Here is a 21,909-nt window from a genome sequence, read left to right on the forward strand (position 1 = left end):
TATATTTTCTATTATTAATAAATATTTTATTATAGTAGAAATAATCTGTTATTATAAATTAAAAATTAAATTAAAATAATTTTTTTTTTTTATAGTTGGGGCAGCAGGACTCAGGATTACAAAATATGCTTAATTGATAATAGAGATTTAACAAAATTAAATATATTATTTAGCCCTCAGTTCTCATTGAGCAGGTACAGCAGGACCCACCCTTGTTACCAACTCTTTGATGTGAAGGTTCAAATCAAAGTAGTTGGTGGCGAATTTGACATCATGGCGGATACTATATTATAACATTTTCCAATAGTCAAGACCTCCATTTAATTAACTTCCATTTTTAACAAACATAACCCTAAATTGCAAATAAACGAAAATAAATGCAACCCACTATTATGTGAAAACGAGTACAATTTGCAAATGGGTTGGGAATTTTGCAATGAGGCCCATTTGTCCTTGTTCCACTAAAAAGAAAGGTTGAAGAACAAACTACGGAGAATAGTTTTACAGAAATGCCCTTCATTGGGAGCTATTTAATCTCCGCTCCAACCGCTCTCGCCTCTCCTTTCCTCCTCCCAAAGATTTGTGAGAGATTAATTTCTTCACTTCTCCGCTAACCTACGCGCCTGGGTGAAGCTTGTCGACCTCGAGATATAAATACGAGGAACTCAATCTGGGGATAGGGTTAGGGTTGGGAATGATGAGGAATTCCAATTTTTTGCTCGCTTGATTTGTTGTTTTCTTTGGCTTTTGTTGATTTTTTTTTTTACATTATTTGTGGAAATTGTCGTTGTGTATCCGTGAACTTTATGGTTTGAGATTTCCGTGACCAGAAAAAAGTTTGGTTATTGTTCGTGATCAAGACGGATAGGGATCAGAGAAGCGTGATTTGACCTCTGGTTTGCGGATTTTGATGGAAAGGTGAGATCTTGTACTATCTGAGCTCGATCTGTTATGGGTTTCTGAGGTGAATGCGATCGTGGAGGAGTAGAATGGTTGTGTCGGAGGTCGGGCGGGGGAGGAGATGGTGAGTGCTAGTTTTAGCCGGAGCACATCGGCTCGCCTTACCCCGAGAAGTGTGGGGAGCCCTAGGGTTTCATTTTCTCATCGGAAATGGTGGGCTCTTCCGTCATCGTTCGAGACAATGGCTTTCGTGTTCTTCCTGGTTTCTGTCGTCCTGGTTGTTGCTTGTGCTGCATATCTGTATGTTTTCCGATACTTGGGCCGTGCCACCTTGGTCCCGGGATTTGTTGGGGGAACTGAGGTTTGCAATGTCTTCGATGGTAGCTGGATTGTGGACGGGTCGTATCCGCTTTATAATAGCTCAGAGTGTCCATTTGCAGAGAGGGGATTCAATTGTTTGGCAAATGGGAGAAAGGATACGGGATATCTGAAATGGAGGTGGCAGCCTCGTCATTGTGATGTGCCTAAGTTTAATGCACGGGATGTGTTGGAACGGCTTCGAGGGAAGCGGGTTGTCTTAGTGGGTGATTCAATGAGTCGCACACAGTGGGAGTCTTTCATATGCATGCTTATGAGTGGGGTGGAGGATCCAGGGAGTGTTTATGAGGTGAATGGAAATCAGATCTCGAAGACGATTCGCTTCTTGGGGGTTCGATTCCAATCTTTTAATTTAAGCGTGGAGTTCTTTCGGTCAGTATTCCTTGTACAGCAGGGCTTAATGCCTCGACACGGCCCCAAAAGGGTTCGTGCGACACTCAAGCTTGACAAGATGGATGACATAAATCGGCTATGGATTGATTCAGATCTTCTCATTTTCAACTCTGGTCACTGGTGGACTCCAACTAAACTATTTGACATGTAAGTTTTGTACCTTTTGTTCTCAGTGATTTACCTGAAAGGCCGCAGATGCAATTTATATTTGAGTAGTTCAAACCGATTGGCACAGTGCACCAGTAAATCGAGTGTCTAATTATGTTCCTCCTAACACAAATTTCTGGCAATTTTTGAGTTTATGACCATTTCTGCAATATATTTCATCTTAGTCTGGCATTTTACAGTATAATAAGAGTGATTTATCACATTCCTTCTCTATCTATGTGCGCATCCATGCCAGATTGAACCTATGCTATACTGATAACATGTGCAATGTGATGTTTGCTTTCTTTTCTTTATGTCTTCCATGTACTGATCATGTATAGAGATGTTCTATAATCTACCATTGAACTTGGCAGCATAATTGATACTAATTTGTTTCATTTTGATGCTTCTTAATTGGGTTTGTTGACAGGGGTTGCTATTTCCAGTCTGGCGGACAGCTTAAACTTGGAATGCCCATCAATGCTGCCTTTAGAACGGCTTTGAGCACTTGGGCGTCATGGGTAGAAGCAATGGTCAATACAAACAGAACTCATGTCTTCTTCCGGACTTATGAGCCTTCTCATTGGAGGTGAGCATCTCACACATCTGAATAAATAATCTAAAGCTTTAGGGAATACATCATATTTGATTTCTTTGTCCGCTGAATTATAATGCCTGACTTTTTTAATTAGATTTCACACTCTGAGTTGAGTTTACCTGAGGCTAATCTGTCTAGACTTGTGATTCTGTTTCCATCTATCTGGTATGCAAAGTTCTCTGGATTTTAACAGAGCTATATCATGCAACGTATGCTATTAAATATGGAAATTAGACATGAGTTTATTTCCTTGAAACAATGAACTTCTATGGAAGGTTGAAGTTTGTTAGACTTATAGTATGATAGATGAGTTAATCATCTGCAGCAGTACTCTCAGATCTGCATGCCTGATTAGTTGGAATTATGAAGTTCTAACATAATATAGTGCCATGATTCTACTTTATAAGTTTCAAGTTTGCAAGATTTTTAAATGGTTATTAGCATAGTTCAGAGTTTTGGTTTTGGCAATGGAATGTTTTGATCAATTTCGTTTGGTTTTGGTTCTAGTTTTGTTGTATCGGTTTTGGACTTCTTTTGATAAACAGTCTTCTTTATCTTATTTTTCAATGCATCACACAAAATCTAATGGCATTTTAAAAAAATGAGTTTGATATTGAGTTAGTACAAATTAGATTCAAGTCAAATTCAGCTTAGAATTTAAAACATATATTAAGAAAATTGTTACTAGAGTTGTTTCGGTCGAATGCTAGTTTTGGGAGCAATTTCAGATCAGATAGGATACCACGAAATGTTTCGGCTAAACATCTCAGTTTCGAACAAAAATTCAAGCCATAGTTATTAATCTTATCTATTTTCTGTCTAAGATGTCCTAATATGATAATTAACTATAGTATGTATGCTTATTAACTACATGAAGCTGTTATCATTATCTAATATGACTCCCCACTTATAACGTGGATTATGCTAGGCATGTCCGGTCAGGTTTGGTTGCTGATTCATAGTTGCTTGAGATAAATTTTGGCATCCTATTTGCATGTAGATCTTAGCATCTGAAACTTCTATTAAAGATGAATAAATTTAGGCATTATTGTTGAATGGATACTCAAAAGAGCTATTACTTTGTTTGCATCAAAGTAAGCCTCTCAAATCTTCCAGATTACTTATAGTGTTACTAACTAGCTGTATTGTAAATTGTAATGGAAAGAGAATTGATTCTCAGTGAGCAAGGCTTCTTCTGAGGTTGTTCATGTATTTTGACAGATTTTTAGGCTGCCCTTTTTAACAATCATCAATCATTACAAATACCTCAATTATAAAGAATTTGCAAATTCCCTCCATTTCTTCTCCATATGATCATTTTTGTTGTTGTGGGGCTGAGAATAAAAAAATTAATCAAATAGTAGAAGTTGGCGGTGATAGCTAACAAATTGCTCCAGGTATACCATTTTGTTCTAGCAATTTGAGTTTTCATGCAATATCTGGACTCAAAGAGCTATTTAATTGATTTTTTTTTGTGTAATCTTGGTGTCAAGTAATACCACTTTTAGTTATTTCAAATCTACTTGTCTGAGATCTATCTTATTTTGAAGTCTAAACCTTTATAGTCATCTGGTGGTACTTAATCTATGTTTCAATCTGTTGTACCACATCCAACTTTCAACAGTGTGTAAAGTACCTTTTGCCTAATAAACCCAACAAATGGGGCAATCACTTATCACTCTACTGAATATCAGATAGAGCTGCTGACCAGCCATTCCAACTAATTTGTGAATTTCTTGTCCCTCCATTATTTGGTGTAGCAGTTCTCCATTGTCCTTCCTCCTTTTCAAATTGTGACAATGTTTTTTTAATGAGAATCTAGGGTTTGATTAAAAAAGGATAGGTAAATTTTTGACCTATGTGGAGATTGCAAACACAGCTTAGTTTTCACATATTAAAAGTAGTGAAAGTGAATTTTTTAAAAAGGTCTTTTATAGTCATTATTGGAGTACCAACTTTAGACTACAACAAAACATTTAGTTAATGCGATGTGAAATTAAACTAGAAAATTTGTCACATTCTATGCAACATGACTCGGGCTACTCACATACAGGTGCATTTTATTCAATATCATTATTATTGTGGAACTTGATTGGATGGGCTTGTTATGCAATTTGATTATAGAACTATTTTCTTCATTGTGATGTTATTGCGATAGTTTGAACGGTCTGGTTTTATCTTAACTTTGTTTACTCTTTCTTTTTTCCTACTTTGGTTGCTCGGTGAAGATACTTCAGAATGTTGTTATTTCATGCCAATAAATTCTTGAATTCTTTTTTGCATTAAACATCTCATACTTGGAAATAAGCCATTCTGGTTTTGTTGGGTAATGTGAGTCATGAACAAGAATATTATGCCATTTCTTTCTGTCATTCTGGACTGTAGTACCAATTATCACTTTGTTATCACATCTTCTCATGGGATTTTCATTAATTATAATGCTGCCTTTTATGATGACTCAGTGGTTCAAACCAAAAGAAGTGTGAAGTAACAGAACAACCTTCTTCCGAGGCTAAAGGAAATGATAGGAGTGAATTTGGGGATATCATCGCTGATGTGGTTGCAAAAATGAGAGTTCCAGTGACAGTACTAAATGTGACTTCAATGGGTTCATTTCGAAGTGATGCTCATATTGGTACATGGAGCCACCCTTCGACCATTCTTGATTGCAGCCACTGGTGTCTTCCCGGAGTTCCAGATGCTTGGAATGAACTTGTATTCTCATATTTGCTGACAAATGGTGAGTTTTCAATTTTGTGATAATGATACCTAATCTATATTTGGTGAACATATGGTTATGTCCGAACTATCTGTTTCATCCTGAGAGAAAATGAAATGTTTTCTGTTTTCTGGTATTGGTTTAGAAAGGTTTGAATGCAGGATTGTAAATATATAACAAGATGAAAACAATGATATGAAATCAAAAGATAGTCTAATCATTCACAGAAAAGGGAATTTTATATTTAAGATTGTGAAACATGTCTGAGGAATTAAAATCAGTTATTTTCTGGTTCGATAGGTTTAGGTGCCAGAGGGTGCAGAGCCTAGTGAAGTAAGCATTGATTGAATATTTTGTCATGTCTAGATTGTTGGAAAGAGTACCCATTTGTTCCAAGGGAAGAGATCCAGCATATCCAGAATTTTAAATTTAGAGTGTTTGTGATTTGTGAATAAATAGGAAAGAGTCAATATTTTATTTTTAATTGACTTATTGGGCTAGGCCAGGAGTCCAATATGGGCAAAAACAATCTTTTGCACTAAATGGTTCAACCATATTCAGAGTCGACTCTGCTTGGTTTCATGCCATTTTGGATGTGGATACTTATGTGTCTCAGCTGAAACCGGAATATAACCAGCTAAAACTGATCCTTTCTGACCTGAGGTTCACACCTCGCATAAAGTATCACAGTTAGAGCAGCAATTTTTTGAGCATACAAGGCGGGAAATATTGTATTACTTTATCTAGCTGTGCACAACTATTCTGGTATGTGAATCAATATATAAGTCCTTCATAATTTGTAAACTGAATTACAACCAAAGACCTTGCATATGTATCCTGTAAGAGAACTTGATGGAAGCTGGAAGGTCTGCTGGTCATACGGGATTATTGTTTTGTAGATGTAGTAGAAATGTAGAATCTGATCCTTGGTTTTGAAATCTTAGAGATGATCTATGGAGTTTGCTGATTGCATGTCTAGCTTATATGATTATTTATTTGTTCCTTTATCAATTATTCGCAGGTTGGCGAAATTTGGGAAGATAAAAGTCAAGCTTGGTGGTATCTCTATTTCTGTTCGATATATATTTCGTTTTCTTTTTTGGGTGAGGGGGGATTCTATCTGGCAGCACAGAGAAGAATGAATTTCTATCTCTGAAATTTGGCAGCCTGCTAGGAGGAAAAGTTTTTTGTTGTCCATTTTTCTTATATATTTTTTTCCTTGAGTTCATGCATTAATTCCATGGTGTAGCATTTTTCTAGCTCCATTTTTTTTCCCTAGCAGAAGGGGAAAAATACCATTATTGATCAGCCTGTATGTAAACAACAGTTTTTATAGATGCCAATGCCAATGCCAATTTTGTTTCTTTATATGGAATTCTAGACTCATGAATGTTATTTATTTTTAAAAAAAGTGGGCCGGGCTTAGTTATATTATTGAGAGAAGGAAAATGTATAGAGTGGAAAATGTGTTACAGGGACTAGGGAAACGATTTCAGAGAATGCCTTATAAGAGGTTTGGGAGGAGGGTAGTCTGATAGAGGACTTTCATTCCTTGTAGATCTTGGGAGAAAATTCTATTCGTTGATTAGATGGATATATGTATGTATATTTTCATTATTTTCGTTGGTCATTGGAGAACAGGGTAATTTTATACAAATTGGACCAAAGAAAAGATTGCTGAGCTATGCCCTTCAATTATTAGAATCATACTTTTGCAGCAAAAGAAGTTTCTTGTGCGATATTTTTTTGACCTTTCCTTTCTTGAGTCAAAGAGATTTGTGAGATGCCTAATCAATATCATTAAAGCTTTGGAAAAGATAAAAAATAACCGTAGACAGGATTTTTGAGATGCTTAGGGCACAGTCATTTTCTTCCTAATTCTGATCAACTTAAGAGAATCAAACTCCGCCTCAACTTTGATGTGAGTTGCCACCTTCCTCAGTCCCAATAGCATCACTCTAGCCTCTATGAACAGAGGTGTAACACCAGGGGGTTGGTTCCTGGGTCCCAAGCAGCAAACAACCCGAGTCCATCCCGGATCACTGCCCCAACGCCCCCTGATAAGTATGGCCGACAGTGATAGCCTCAAGTATCTCGACAACAGTCATTTTAATTTAAAAGATGAATCTCGACAACTTGTTGATAGCCTCAAGTATCGAATCCGACACCCAGGCCAAGAGCAACCCAGCCTACTGGTGGGTACGGCCAAGAGCATGGAGCTGATCAAGGTGATGCACCCTGCGATAGAGAAGGTATTGTGTTTTCACCCGGCCAACTTCTTGCTCGCCTTTAACCAGCAATCTGAAATGAGGACCTTATTAAGACAAGCAAAAGGCATCTTAGCCACCGCAGGCTCAAGGCCTCATCTAAAGGCTAAACAAATCTGTCCTAAGCCACTTTAGGAGAAAGAGCTTCAAAATGGAGGGCCCTACTTATCGTGGGTACCTTCTATGCCGCCAGTGTGTTATAGCTAGTACTCTGGGCACCAATGGAAGCCGCTTGTTTGTGCCCGATCAAATGGGGGAGCCCCCCACCTGCCAATACTTGATGTATGCCTCGGCTTGGATGCCATCCGATCCTAGAGCCTTTCCCCGTGGTAGGCTCCAGTTTGATCTCCTCCAGAGTGACAAGCCACATGAGTCCATCCGCGTCCATGGCAGAGATGGACATAAGGACCAAGCCATCAAGCATAGACCAATCACTTTCTGACGAGGGGCCCCAAAGCACTTCGTAGAAGTCAGTGAACTCCCTCCTCACCTCTTCATGGCCTTGAACCAATCATGATGCTAGGAATGAGGTTTCTTTTGTTACACAATGAAGCTATAAGTCAGAAGAACCTCGTGTTCTGGTTGCCTTCTAGCACCCACTTGAGGCATGAGCACTGAAGCCACTTGATGTGGGTCTCTGATGAGCGGTCCTCCTTAGATGATACACTCAAGCTAGCCAAGGCTACTCTTTGCTTGTCATGTCAAAAGCAAACTTGGTCAAATGGGAAGGTTCAGTCCCTAGCCTAACAGAGACCTATTGATGTTCAGAATGCAATTGTTTGACACTTAGCCAATAGGTATGGGACCGTCTCATTCACATTTCAGTGCATCCCTAACATGTGAACCTCAAGGACGTACACGAACTCCTCTTGCTTTGATTTACAGCCACAGAAGATACAGTCTGAACATGTCCAGAGGATTTGGCCACCTTTTGTTGGTGCTTAGGAGGCCTGACCTGATAGTATCATCCCCCGCCATATATTTACCGTTGTTTGTAATGGAAGTCTTCTTGCCTTGCAAGTCCCTCCTGGGTTGGTGCTTCCCCTACTACGTTAGGAGTTTGGCTTGCCCTATATTTAGTTTGTCCCGGTGGACTTTTATCTGGATCTGATTCCATCCAAGACCACTTCCATGGGTCTTATTGTTCCTAATTTGCATTTGTTTTATTTTGGGTTTTATCTGTCTTGGACTCTTACTAAGCGTGTTTATTTATTTATTTTTTTGATCATTCATGAGTCCGAAGACTAGATATAGACTGGACAAATGACCAATCCTCTTTAGATACAAAAGCACTTTAGATTTCACTGAGCTTTTAGCTGTCTAGTCTAAGCTTCAAGTCATATGTGTTGCCAAAACAATTGCTTCGAACCAAACGCCGCCGAGACCTGCTTCAAGTTATTGTGTTGCTAAACTGTTCTTCTAAGTTAATTGCACTAACGAGTCATCAACCGAATCGAACCAAACCACTAAACCATTAAACATCAAATAATTTTTCTATAATATTATTTAGAGTGGGAGTTGAACTCATAAACTCCTCTTGACCAACTCTATTAGAGTTGTTGGTTAAGCTTCGTGTTTATTGTGGCATTAAATTTTTCCGCCATTACACTCCCTTCCTATGTCTCTTCAGGACCGTACACTATGGACTGTACATCGATTGGCTTATCTCTAGTGAACCTGCTGTGTCTTTCTCCTTTTTTCTTCACCTCCTTGGAGGTCGTGTTTGTTGACTCTTCATCCTTTTCCTTTTCATGCCTGGACGGGCACATATCAGCTATGTAGCAAAAATATAGGAAAACTCTTATAGACCACCCTCAGGTCCAGATCCTCCTCCTTAGGGTCAACCTAAATCGTCTTCTTCATATGCTTCTTAAGGTCTATCTCAACACAAACCTGGGCAAACTGACTCCACTCCTGGTATGATCTAAGATAGTATCGTCCACCCTCAGCGATTTCATGAAGTAGGTAGCGACTGGGACCCTCAAATTCTCAGTATTTCTCGAAAGGATGTGAAGTTGGACTCACACGGGGGTGTAGAAGCCTTCTCTTTCTTGAATCTGAAGAAGTAGAAGCCTTCAGTCATATCTGAAGCAACATTACTGATCAACACCATTCCAAAGCTTGGTAAGTATGTTCTTTTAGCCTATTAAGAGAAAGGCTTCTTCCTAGAAATCTACCATAGTTAGCTTTCAGCGAGCATGACAGTTCTAGAACTTTTCGATCAGGAATGATGCAGTCCTCTCCATTTGCTCCTTGAGCTCGCCGAGGATCACCTCAGGGATAAAAGACAGATGCCCAAGAGAGCTCAGCAACATTTTCTCTTGCCTTGACTGGTTTTAATGGTGAGATGAACATACTCTACACCTGTTAGAACAGGTAGAGTTTTTACCTTCCTTCTAACCATCCTTTGCCACCCTCACGCGGCCTTTGGCCAGATTTTTTTAGGGGCCCCATAAAAAGATCAGAGCTTCCAGACATTTCTTTTTTTTTTCAGCCTTTTACGGTTGAGACGTTTCTTTTTGACTGTTAGTAAGAAGAATTAGAAGGCCAACTGGAATTTCCAAAGTCCAAATTAAATATAAAAAAAACATACAGCAGCTTCAAATTCATGTCACTAAACTTGAAAACAGTTTAAGCTTGATCAGCTGAGTCGAAATCAGGCGCATTAACCTTGGCTAGTTATTGGATTCTTGTGTGGGTTAATTGTCCAAACGATGATTTCGATGCAGGCCCGTTTTGTCAGACTTGGACATCTCCTCTTGCACCGAATCCGCGCGCGCTCTAACCTCACAAACAATCTCCACGAGCAATGTTTCCATTCCCACTCCCACTCCCACTCCCACGACACAAATGCTAGAATTAAAAATTGGTATTAATAATCTCAGGCCCATTTTAAAGACATTCATATCCTGTGCATCGTGTCACGAGACTACGTCGCTTTCATCATCTCTTACAAAAGAATTCGCACTCCATTCTCTCGAAACGCACGCATAAGTTTAGCTAGAAAACGACACAATTTAAACTAATAATACTCCCCCGTTCCACTCTCTTCTCTTCTATCTACTTCCCACTTCCAGAGTGTGGCGAGTGGCCACGCCCTCCTCTTCCACTGTTCCCCCGTGACCACCACCCGTCCTTAATTTCAAGTTTTACTGCCCCAACTACTATTTCAGCCAGAATTATTGAATCAACCTCATTACTTTACAAATAATTCTCATCCTAGACTGTAAGAAGGATGCAAATGGGAAAAAGAATGTCCCCAAAATTAGAAGTTTAAAATTCGTTGGCCCTCCCTCCCATTGGATACCGTCTACTTTTGACAGGCTATTTGGTTTCCCTTCTCAAAAGCAAATTAGGAAACTATGAATTGTTCGCCATTATAAACCCCAAACTCCTCTCTCTCTCTCTCTCCTCCTCACCCCAAAAGCAAATGGCGCTCTCCTCCTTCCTTCCTCTCCTCCTCCTCCTATTCTCCTCCACCTCCAACTCCGCCGTCCACCACCACCACCATAAAAGCTCCCCCAACACTCCCACACCCACACCCACCCCGCTCACCCCCTCCAACTCCCCCCAAACTGACACCTTAATCCTCCAAGCCTGCAATGCCACTCGCTTCCCCTCTCTCTGCCTCTCCTCCCTCCGAAGCCCTAACACTAACCCTACTCCCCTCGACCTCGCCCTCGCGGCCTTCTCCGCCGCCGCGGCCGCCATCCCCGCCGCCCAATCCGCAGCCCAGTCCATCCTCTCCTCGTCATCCTCCAACCTTAACCGCTCCGGCGCCGCCCGCAACTGCCTCGAGTTCCTCTCCCTCTCCTCCCGCCGCCTCTCCGCTGCGTCCCAACAACTCCCCCAGTCCCTCCCCAACGCCCGGATCTGGTCCTCCGCCGCCCTCCTCTACCAGTACGACTGCTGGTCCGCCTACAAGTACGTCAACGACTCCCAATTCATCTCCGACTCCATGGCCTACCTCGTCAACCTCACCGCCCTCACCAGCAACGCCGCCTCCATGGTAGCTGCGTTGCAGCGGTACGGGCCGGATCCGGCCCGCTGGACCCCGCCCCAGACCGAGCGGGACGGGTACTGGCCCGACCCGGTCGGATCCGGGTCCGGGTCCGGTTCGGGTACGGGTCATGGTGGGGTGCCGTCGGGGCTGGACCCGAACGCGACGGTCTGCAAGGCTGGTTGCGGATTCGGGACGGTGCAGGAGGCGGTTCGGGCCGCGCCCGATTACGGGACGGGGCGGTTCGTGGTGTACATAAAGGAAGGGGTGTACGAGGAGACGGTGAGGGTGCCGTTCGAGAAGACGAATTTGGTATTTGTTGGGGACGGCATGGGCAGAACGGTCATTACGGGCTCGCTTAATGCTGATACGGTTGGGATCTCAACGTACAATACTGCAACCGTAGGTGCGTATAAAAGTTTGCTTAACATTAAAACACGACCAACGCGGAGGCTCACATCACATGATTTACTTGGTTCAGTTTGTCTGTTGTTAGACCGTTGTAGAGTTATGGGTATCTTAACGTGTCACGTGGATGGGCGTGTTGCTAGATTCGTCGGTCTGCATACATCAAATCAACTGTCGTATAGTTTTTTTTATATAATCCTGTAGATTCGACCTTCAATATTGGAGACCCAAGTCGAACCTTTTGACCTTACTCAGGCTTGGATTACTAAGCCAAGACTCTAACTCAAGTTTCCTGTGCTTGAGAAAACTTAGAGCCACGTACCTCTTAATTATAAGGTCCTGTGAACCGACACGCCCCAGTAGTTGACAAGCTAGATTCACAAGATTTCAAAGGTGACATGCACCTTACAAAAGATACCATTACCCGTGCCTGGTGGGATCCTTCTCCCACGTAGACCAGTCACTCCAACATGAACCGTCCAAGAATACCAACCAGCTAACCACTAACTTGGACTCGTTACTTACTTCCAACTTTTGGCCCAAACAGGCGTTCTCGGCGATGGCTTCATGGCCCGGGACCTAACCTTCGCCAACACCGCCGGCCCCGATGCTCACCAGGCCGTCGCCTTCCGGTCTGATAGCGACCTCTCTGTCCTCGAGTCCGTCGAGTTCTTGGGCCATCAGGACACCCTCTATGCTCACTCCCTCCGTCAGTTCTACAAGTCCTGCCGCATCTCCGGCACCGTCGACTTCATCTTCGGCAATTCCGCCACCTTCTTCCAGGACTGCCTCATCTTCGTCCTTCCTCGGCAGCTCAAACCCGAGCACGGCGAGGCCAACACCGTCACCGCCCACGGCCGCACCGACCCGGCCCAGTCCACCGGTTTCGTCTTTGACCGTTGTGTCGTCAACGGGAGCGAAGAGTACCTCGCGCTCTACCGCCAGAAGCCGGCGGTCCACCGGGTGTACTTGGGGAGGCCGTGGAAGGAGTACTCGAGGACGGTATTTGTGGACTGCTTCATGGCGGAGATCGTGAGGTCCGAGGGATGGCTGCCGTGGAACGGAGACTTTGCACTAAAGACCTTGTTTTATGGAGAGCACGGGAACACCGGCCCAGGCGGAGACGTGAGCCAGAGGGTCTCGTGGAGCAGCCAGATCCCGGCTGAGCATTTGGCCGTGTACTCGGTAGATAATTTCATCCAGGGGAACCAGTGGATACCTACTGAGCAGTAGAGGGATGGGAGATGACATTTTGATTAATCCTCTCACCCTTCATAAAAATAAGGTATGCTAAGTTGTTTGATATATGCAGTGTATTAGAAGCTAAGATATATGCCACTCTCGTGGATGATTCGTACAGGGACTATCTATCAATATATATCTCTACTTACATTGAAGCACATACGCTATTGTTAGTACCTAGACAATTATGTGTGTTAATAACTTGGTTAAGACTTTGCTGAGCATAAAGAATGATGTTTACTTCTTATGATGCAGCAGCTTCATCGCATACCCAAATTTAATGGTTGTCCTGTCGTCTTCAACCAACTCCATTAGCAGAATAACTGAGTAAAGAGGATGAGGCATGGCCAGTTATGCAACAATCAGCAATAGAGATGAATTATTAGCCAAAATTGTATGCTATCAATACAAACAGATATGTATATACGGAGAGTAAAATGATATGTATAAAAGGGTCTTCTTCTAAGCTATTAATTCTATGAAGAGAAGCTATACTTAGCTCCTACCACCGACCAAACTTTTCTATGGATCAAGAGAGCATAAAAGGGGTGAGTCATAGATCATAAGCTAGGCAGAGTTGCGGCTGCAGTTGGTTTCGCTGGCACAGGGGTGTCAGTCGAATTAGTCTCACCCCAATGCCACAGCATGCTCTCCCAGAAGCAAAACTTCTCAAAGCAAATCTTTAGCCTGGGATCAGTCACATTCTTCCTCCAGTGTCCGTCACTGTAGTTAGCCTTCTCGGCCTGCCTCCTATCCCACTCCAATCCAGCCTTCTGCTTGGACCTCAGTAGGCAAAACCCCTGCAACCTCTCAGGCATTGCATCATGCACCTTCCACCACCTCGCATGTGCAACATCACTTGCAAACTGCCTGAAAACATCCGCATTCCAATTGCAGTCGTAGTCTCTGAAGCACAACCAAGGCTTCAGTCCCAGATAATGTAGAACGTATAGGATTGGTGGGTCGGCTCCAAACATCTGGGTCTTCTTCACTTTCACACTCTCCTCGTCTCCCTCCCAGAAATGCTTCAGAAAGTTCATGTGCCTTGGAATCCGGTGCCACCATGTAAAGATCTCGTTCAGGTATCCTTGGTCTCCGCCATTGTATGACTGTATCTCGTTGATGTGATCCATCAACAGCTGAAATGTGCAGTTCGATGGCTCGATGACCATCACCCCCGAGTTGAACAGAGTTGCGTTATTGCCCGTGGCGGTGATCTCCGGCATAGCAAATAGGAAGTCAATGTTACGTAGGATGAGGAGGTCGGCATCAATGAAGATGACCTTGTCGTAGTCGGTCAGCTGCCACAGCCGGAACTTGCTGTAGTTCCACTCATTGTAGGCGTCACGCTCGGCCTTAGGGTTGCGAATCCGTTGGATCGTCCGGACCTTCCAGCCGGCAGCTTCCAGGCCACTCCGGTGGTGGTTGCTGATCGTCTCGTCAACGAGGATGACAAGGTCTCTTGTCGATCCTGCTTGGCGGATGCTTTGGGCCGCCGCAATTGCCCCGCAGACATAGACATTCGCCGAGTGAAGTATAGTTGCATATGCTTCCCGGTGGCGATCCACGGAGTACAACCGTGCTGCATTAATTTAAAAGATAGAAAATCACTAAAATTGCTATGTAAACTGCAGGATACAAGTAAAGAAGTAGATAACAACTGACCTTTTGCTTTGAGAGGGATAGCAAGTTCGCATGACCCAACTGGAAGCCGGAGCTTTTCCTTTAACGCTTTCAAGTCGGGCAGGTATAACCAGGCATTGCCTTCCCTCTTCACGAGGTTTTTGCATGAAAAGAGATTTGGAATTGGGAAGCAATCTGTTACGAAGAGCACATGCACTTGAGCATTGCCTTTGGCAGAAGCCACAGCCACTTTTGCTGCTGAGAGCTGCAAGTGTAGCCTTGCTACATCTCGGGACCAGCTCGCAGATTTATTGCATGGAAGCTTGACCGCAACGAGGTCGAACCGGGACCCCGATGGGACCTCAGGATCAGGAAGAGATGGGCAAATCGGTATCTCGGTTTCTTCCTCCTCGTCGATCCATTCGGGGTATAGATCCTCCCAGGTGATACTGCTCTTTGCAGGCGAAAGTTTTACTATCGATGGTTCTGCTTGTGGTAGTATCTGCTTCCAGTATCCGACCTCGGTTTCATTGAAATTTAGTAATCCAATCTTAATCTTTCTTTTTACACTGTTCAGATTTTCGAGAGTTTTCAATATATGATCTTGTTCAACAACAATGTTTGATATATACCGAGGGTCTGAGTTAGCCCTGTCCCATATCCATCCAACATCTACAATGCTGCATTCAGATCATTTAAAGCAATTAGAAAACTGTATACTTCGATCTATAGATTAAAACTAGTAAATCTGTATATTAATTTCAAGATAATTCATATATCAAGCAGAGAGCTGCATGAGAATGAGTACATACCGAGAATTGGAGCGCACATGATGATCATTATAGACTGGAGCATATAAGAGTGTCAAAAGGGTACCACAGATTATAGTGAACAACACAAGTTGTAAAGATCGAAACTTGCAGCTTGAGGTCCTGTCTGCAATGAGGATGTTTAAATTTTCTACTTCTTTAAAAACCCTGCTCCTCTGAGGCCTTCTTTTAGCTGTGTCATCACTGATCAGATAAAAGAACACGAATTGATTTAGTACCGGAAGTTTAACTTATCAAAGAATCAAGTTAGCAATGACAAAAATGAATCGATGAAAAATGGCATAGTTCAAAGAAAACAACATAAAAAAGAGTAGCTTAATTCTTCCGAATGAACTATGTGCACAATCTGTCCACCTTAATGTGGAAACTTGATCAATATTACTGCTCTGCATCTGTAAAGTCCTAATCTGATAGGTTAATAATATATAAGGAGAACGGTAAATTAATGCATGCATGACATGGATTTCAAGCTATATACTGTATAAGATACTGAAGTTTCACATGCTTATCGGACACTTTGGAATATTATATAGGTAGGTGTGCAAATATATAAGGATCAACATCCATAACGAATAACAAGCTGTACAACCCAATCTGCCAGTTTGTATGAATAAGGTATTTGTTTTTTCTACTAACATAACATCCCATCTGTGACGATGATATAGGAACGGGATAAACATCAAGGTGTCGTGATGCAAAGTGCCAATAGTTAGTTAGTTACAGAGAAGTGATGGTAGTATCTTTTACTAGATCATCTAGTGGTCAGCCAACCAAGCTAGGGACTTAATGTCATGTCATATCATATCATGTCAGGCTCCAGCTCTTAATTGAGCCCATCACCTTAACTTGTCGAAGTCTAACAGTCTCACATCGATAAAATGGTCGAGTCAGCAAAGGATTTGGTGAAGAGAACCTATCTACCACTAGAATGGCCAATGACCCATGACTACAAATCCTCCCTGTTGTAGGCTTGTATCTATGTGTATATCTACAAATAGATTCATCTCCCTGAAATCATTATTTAAATATGAAACCTTATTTATTGAATATATTTGCAAAAAATTTCCTTTTCCTTCGGTATCATCAGTGACAACCTCATTAAATGCTTGACAAGGACATCCTAACAACAGAAGTTACTGCAAGCTAGGCTTGTTTGTAATCTGCTATTGTCATTGACTCATTGTTAATATACAGTTTAATATGTTCGCATGCTGTCAGGAGATAATAAGATAAAATGTTTGGTGGTAAATGTGGAATCGTATGGAAAGGAGAGAGATTGTGAACATAAGTATGATAGACATTGAAGGACATGAAGAAGAGAAGAGCCAATACAATGATAAATACTACGAGCGAAAACAGAAAACTGGATATAGCTTCAGATGGTACTGTAGTAACAAGTTTACAGGATAAATAAAAGTTTGTTCTACTTAGTCTTGAAGCCATTGCAGCAATATTTGCAAAGCTAATAATCATGGTAACACATAAAACAAGATTGTAAAAAGAAACAGAACAGGAAACAATGCCAATCTGATCGATCACCATTATAGCTTCCTCTAACTTAAAACTGTTGTAGGAATGCCCTCTATAATGCAAAATTGAAATATTGATTTGTAAGAATATAACTATCCTGAAAAAGGTCAAATATGTAGCAGAAACCAGTGAAATATATGCATAGGTTGTTCATGACATAGAAAAGAGGATGATTTATTCCAAACAACAGTTAGATACTATAGATATCTTCCAAGTATGGCACCCAAAACTCAGAACCGAGTGATCAGAAGTAGCGCCTAATTAAAATACTAGGGAGAGGATTTCTATGATATGACAGACAATGATGTTGTATCCAACCATCTAATGCTACAATTACTCTTATCTGCCTTCTCTGTATAGTTGTAGTTTATATCTAAATACATGGAAGAATCCTTGACTTTTTTTTCTTTACATAAATGACCTCTTGATGAAAATTATGATTGCTAGAAGTAGTTATGTCAAGCTTTTCAATAGCATATCAAATGGAGAACAATAGTTGTCCTTAGGAGAACCAATTATGATAACCAAGGACCCAAGAGTGGCACTTATTTCAAACCCTACTCTAGAGGAATTATCATATGAATGAGGATCAGGGATCAGTCAGTTGAATGCTACAGTGACTTTGGTATACCCTCGCTATTTCACCCATCAAAATTACTAAGCTGTGGGAACGAAGCAGGATAGTGTATATCTATATACAAACTGGAGGAAAACTAGTCCATAATGCAATTATAAAACAATCAAATTCTTAGTTCCAGACAATTGTGATCTTGTTTGTGGGTTGCCATCCTAGACAACTTTCAAGCCAAATTAACTTTTGTTTTGGTTTGCACTTTGCAGAATGATAACTTAAGTACAAATCTCATGAAAAAAAAAAAATCATCAACTCCTATTGAATAATTCAAGGTCTAGATACCATACAATGATACACAACCTAGAATACCCTATAAAATCTTTAAGAAAGGAATCAATATGTAAACCAGGTAATAGGCCTAATCATCCAAAATTAAGGGGAAGCTCGAAAACAGAACAGCCTCAAGAGATGCATGATAGGCCTAATCATCCAAAATTAAGGGGAAGCTCGAAAACAGAACAGCCTCAAGAGATGCAAATGGGCATGGTACTTTCTCAACTGCTTGTCCTCTTCCTTTCTTCTTCCTATCTATTTGTCGATATCCAAGGTGCTTCATACAGTAAACATCACATGAATCAGTTGGTCACTCTAAATATTGTGGGTTTCTCATGAAAAAGGATGGGCGATAAGGGAAATAGAATCTAACCTTTTAGCAAAATTTAAGGGAAACAGAGAAAAAAAAAAGGCATTAGAAAGGACCATAATATACACAGGATGCCTTGGGGATATTCAAGATTTGGATTAAATATTTAAGGTCATAGTGAAAGAAATGGATTGGACTCCTACTCTTATATAAAATAATCCAATGATTAGAAACGAGATGCAACATTTAAGTACACCATAAAAGATAAAATCTTAATCAGCAATTTGCACAAGGTAACCGTGGCAGGGACACCAAGGAAGAGAGTCTACAACAAAAGAAAAGTCAATAGTTAAAGTCTGATTCTATTTACCCAGCCAAAGATGCAGAAAAGACTAGTTCTATGCATCAAATGGTCCATCTCATCCACACCTTTGGGTACAATGAAAAAGGATGGGAAACAAAAACAACAGAATAAGCAGTCAAGACATAAGGAATACATGCATCACGGTTCCACTTTAGACCACCCAACACGCAAATTGAGTGGCATACGGGTACCAAACTCACAAGAAGGATAAGGTTTAAGAAGCTAAAAGGTTACAATTAAGTATGATCAAATTGATAAATGACAACTATAATTAAGGGGGAAGGGAATAAGTCATTATCTAATCAAAATCACACAAATTTCTGAACCTAAAATGGAAGAACTAACAAGGAATGAATCCATAAGGAGGATTTTTGAAACCCAAAAATAGAAGAATAACAAAAGGAATTAAAAATATATATATTTGAATCATATACTAGAGATAACATGAGAGTGAACCCAGAGAGAGAGAGAGAGAGAGAGAGAGAGAGAGAGAAGAAATCTAAACATGGTCATGAATCCATTTGGGTTTTCCCCTTCCTTCAAGCAGACAAATCCAGCGTAAAGAAAAAGTAAAAAGATAAAAGACAGAAACACTAAGAACATCAAACTAATCAGAAGCAGACAAGTTAGCATTAAGAATTGGAATACAGAAGAGTAGAGAATCTTACGCGGCTCCGATCGGCCGGAGGCGAGATTCCAGAGAGCCAGGAGACAAGCCCATCACTCTCTCTCTCTCTCTCTCTCTCTCTCTCTCTCTCTCTCTCAAACGAAACTAGTTGCCGCAGCAATTGCAGGCCTCATCTACTCCATCAACACACAAACCCAGCAATCGCTCAATGTGAGAAGGCTTGAAACCATATATACATGTATGACAAGAGTCGAGACAATATTGCCGACAAACATTGTAAAGCTAAAAATTCCACGAACGAGTACAAGAGTATTAGTGTAAATAAATAAACATTACCAGCGAAGAAATAGTATCAAAGAACCGGGTCAATAATGAGTAGAAATCAAAAGACTCAAAAGAAAAGACCACCGTCATTGACCCGAAGAACAAAAATCCATTAAGATATATAAAAAAAAAAGTGAAAACCAAACAGGACCCAGAGAAGGAAATGCTGATGCCCTCTTCCTAGTAGCACAGAATTGAGCAACACCAACGAGATTAAAGAAGAAAAAACAACGCAATCTATGAACGCGGAATCGAAAGCCGGGAAGGAAACAGAGGGTTAATTATTGAATACCCAGTTGCCAGAAGAGCCCAAGGGAGAGAGCCCGTCGCAAAGTGAAGGAACGAAGAACAAAAGGTGTGTGTGTGTGTGTGTGTGTGGATGTGTGGGGAGGAGGGGGGCTCTGCGGGTCGTATTAAGTATTTACCAAGGGCTTTTGTGTAAGTTCGTGCTCTGGGTTTTCTCTCCTGTAATTTTCCAATTGGGTCCCGCATTTTAATTTATTTTTCGATCCCTGCGCAGATCTTTCATGGGGACGCGTCGCGACGCAGTCGGTGAGGGGTGTTAAAAAGATTAAAAAAAAAAAGAGGAAAAAGAAAAGAAGAAATAGAGCCACGGAATCTAGGACAGATGAGAGTTTTTATTTTGGTGGGATCTCAAAACGGGTACCGCATTAAATTATTCCTACTTCACTGGCATTCATAATAAAGTTATACTATTCTGCCACTCTTTTTTTATTTTTCATAGTGAAAGTCTTAATCATAGAATTTAGAGCCATCAGGACCAAATCCTCTTAATTAGTGGCTAACCCCTTTCCTTTTCTCTTTCCTTTAATCTTTTAATATTTAGGGAAACTAGTTCTCTCTCACGCTCCACCTTGTCTTACTTATCATATTTAACTATTCGATAAAATTACCGCTAATTAGATAAATTAAGTTTCTTAGTGCATCTAAATAAAAATTTTAAGAAAATATATTAAATATATATATTCTATTTAATTTTTATTATCTAAAATTGATTAATATTATTTTAAATATGGTAGAAAATTTATTTACCTTCAAATTTAATATATAGAGCAGTCAAATACAGTAAAAAGTAACTATTTTATTTAACCATGGTGGAATAATTAGGTTAGACAATTAGACAGCCGATGACTTTATATCTATCTGGAACTTACGTGAGCGACGAGAGTGGTTGGATTGGGGTTAATCTAGATAAGGTGTAAAGGAGCCATCTCAGCAAGGTTGCTTACCAGCTGCGTCTTTTGCCTAAGCGAGAGAGAATCCAAAGTACCAGCTTTAGTTGGAGAACAATTAAAGGTCCCCCATAAGAGACAGCGATTACTCTTTAATAAGGTTAGGAATTGGAGTTTAAAGTTCATTTTTTTTTAACTGCTCCAATTTCCCTTCATCTCCATCACTCCTCTGGCCGTCAAATACTTTCGGAGAAGTTGCACCTACTCTTTGCTTTGTCTCTTTTCTTCCCCCTTGCAAACTGTACGATTTCGTCAACCTTCGATCTGGTTCTTCCCAAAGATAATTCTTAGGAATAGCATATAATAAATCTTCTAAGTTTTATCCACACACAATGCAAGAGGAATGTTATACGAGTAGTTATGACCACACAATGTGACAAATACTGAGATCCATTATTGCGTATAAAGATATAAAGAACAGCATGTGAGATAAGGGACCACATCTCTAGGAGAAAGTTCTTTTAATTGTTGATGAGAAGCTTGGCCAACCAAACAACAACACAAGGGCGTGCTTGTTCCCCATATTCCCCAGTAGAAACTAAGAGGAACAAAAACAAATACTATATATATTTTTAAATGATTAATTTTCAGTTAGACTCCTGTAATTATATATATTCTTTCTTAAAAATTATTTTTATTTAGTTCTATGGATAAAAAGATAATTATAACCATGGGAATAGATTTGTGTGTGAAGGCAACAAGAAGAATAAAGACTCCTAAATTTATAGGACTCTTGTGCAAATGTGCTGTAACTCCGGTGTTCCCCATGTGATGTGCCTGCCCACTTCTTAATCCAAAAAAATAATATTTCTTTAAAAGGAGAAGAATATTTAGTTATATGTTTGAAGGGAACTCGGTAAGGCGTCCTAATTTAATACGGAATCTTGTAGGATTTATGCCTCCTTTAATTTATTTATTTATCTTTTTAATTTTTAGAGCACCGAATAAATTAGTACAGTATGGATGGAATGTGTATAAAAACCACCCTATATTTTGTTAATTTAAAAAACAAGATACAAATACTTTTCATATTTCGAAAGGTCGCTCGGAATCAAGCAAGACGAGGTTTTCTATCACTTTCCTGAACA

At 40.7% G+C, this 21,909-nt stretch overlaps 3 protein-coding genes across 7 annotated transcripts; 2 read left to right on the forward strand and 1 right to left on the reverse strand.

Annotated features, from left to right (window-relative positions):
- The first annotated feature begins 567 nt into the window (after window positions 1-567).
- On the forward strand, window positions 568-6,497 carry LOC140767972 (protein trichome berefringence-like 7). Its single transcript, XM_073108038.1, has 4 exons — window positions 568-1,818; window positions 2,249-2,407; window positions 4,879-5,156; window positions 6,157-6,497. Exons 1-4 carry the CDS (start codon window positions 1,022-1,024, stop codon window positions 6,177-6,179), a joined length of 1,257 nt encoding a protein of 418 aa, XP_072964139.1. The 5' UTR covers window positions 568-1,021; the 3' UTR covers window positions 6,180-6,497.
- A 4,246-nt stretch (window positions 6,498-10,743) lies between these two features.
- On the forward strand, window positions 10,744-13,719 carry LOC140769398 (probable pectinesterase/pectinesterase inhibitor 51). 3 transcript variants are annotated; one of them, XR_012105892.1, is made up of 3 exons: window positions 10,744-11,808; window positions 12,358-13,095; window positions 13,308-13,719. XR_012105892.1 is itself a non-coding variant. In XM_073110104.1 (2 exons), the coding sequence occupies exons 1-2, from the start codon at window positions 10,833-10,835 to the stop codon at window positions 13,041-13,043; spliced, it is 1,662 nt and encodes a 553-aa protein (XP_072966205.1). In that variant the 5' UTR covers window positions 10,745-10,832; the 3' UTR covers window positions 13,044-13,220. The 3 variants fall into 3 exon arrangements, 1 of the variants encoding a protein (XP_072966205.1); XR_012105891.1 differs by having other exon boundaries at window positions 13,311-13,719; XM_073110104.1 differs by lacking the exon at window positions 13,308-13,719 and having other exon boundaries at window positions 10,745-11,808; window positions 12,358-13,220.
- LOC140769397 (UDP-glucuronate:xylan alpha-glucuronosyltransferase 1-like) lies at window positions 13,404-19,980 on the reverse strand. Of its 3 annotated transcripts, none has more exons than XM_073110103.1 (5): window positions 19,861-19,980; window positions 19,285-19,417; window positions 15,488-15,688; window positions 14,718-15,355; window positions 13,404-14,634 (listed from the first exon to the last, which is right to left on the reverse strand). In XM_073110103.1, exons 2-5 carry the CDS (start codon window positions 19,335-19,337, stop codon window positions 13,613-13,615), a joined length of 1,914 nt encoding a protein of 637 aa, XP_072966204.1. In that variant the 5' UTR covers window positions 19,338-19,417; window positions 19,861-19,980; the 3' UTR covers window positions 13,404-13,612. The 3 variants fall into 3 exon arrangements, with proteins under 3 accessions (XP_072966204.1, XP_072966203.1, XP_072966202.1); XM_073110102.1 differs by having other exon boundaries at window positions 19,285-19,526; window positions 19,861-19,956; XM_073110101.1 differs by lacking the exon at window positions 19,861-19,980 and having other exon boundaries at window positions 19,285-19,834.
- Window positions 19,981-21,909: the final 1,929 nt, after the last annotated feature.

The sequence above is a fragment of the Typha angustifolia genome, chromosome 10, assembly GCF_048772165.1.
Source record: "Typha angustifolia cultivar Huaian chromosome 10, ASM4877216v1, whole genome shotgun sequence".
Lineage (NCBI taxonomy): Eukaryota > Viridiplantae > Streptophyta > Magnoliopsida > Poales > Typhaceae > Typha > Typha angustifolia.

What these genes read in the sequence shown, in the direction of transcription:
- LOC140769397 (XM_073110103.1), bottom strand. Translation starts at nt 19,337, where the DNA reads ATGGGCTTGTCTCCTGGCTCTCTGGAATCTCGCCTCCGGCCGATCGGA. An exon ending in CTCCGGCCGATCGGAGCCGC is followed by an intron (nt 15,689 to 19,284) that starts GTAAGATTCTCT and finishes TTATCTGATCAG; the next exon opens with TGATGACACAGCTAAAAGAA. An exon ending in CATGTGCGCTCCAATTCTCG is followed by an intron (nt 15,356 to 15,487) that starts GTATGTACTCAT and finishes ATCTGAATGCAG; the next exon opens with CATTGTAGATGTTGGATGGA.
- LOC140769398 (XM_073110104.1), top strand. Translation starts at nt 10,833, where the DNA reads ATGGCGCTCTCCTCCTTCCTTCCTCTCCTCCTCCTCCTATTCTCCTCC. An exon ending in GTACAATACTGCAACCGTAG is followed by an intron (nt 11,809 to 12,357) that starts GTGCGTATAAAA and finishes TGGCCCAAACAG; the next exon opens with GCGTTCTCGGCGATGGCTTC.
- LOC140767972 (XM_073108038.1), top strand. Translation starts at nt 1,022, where the DNA reads ATGGTGAGTGCTAGTTTTAGCCGGAGCACATCGGCTCGCCTTACCCCG. An exon ending in CCAACTAAACTATTTGACAT is followed by an intron (nt 1,819 to 2,248) that starts GTAAGTTTTGTA and finishes GTTTGTTGACAG; the next exon opens with GGGTTGCTATTTCCAGTCTG. An exon ending in TATGAGCCTTCTCATTGGAG is followed by an intron (nt 2,408 to 4,878) that starts GTGAGCATCTCA and finishes ATGATGACTCAG; the next exon opens with TGGTTCAAACCAAAAGAAGT.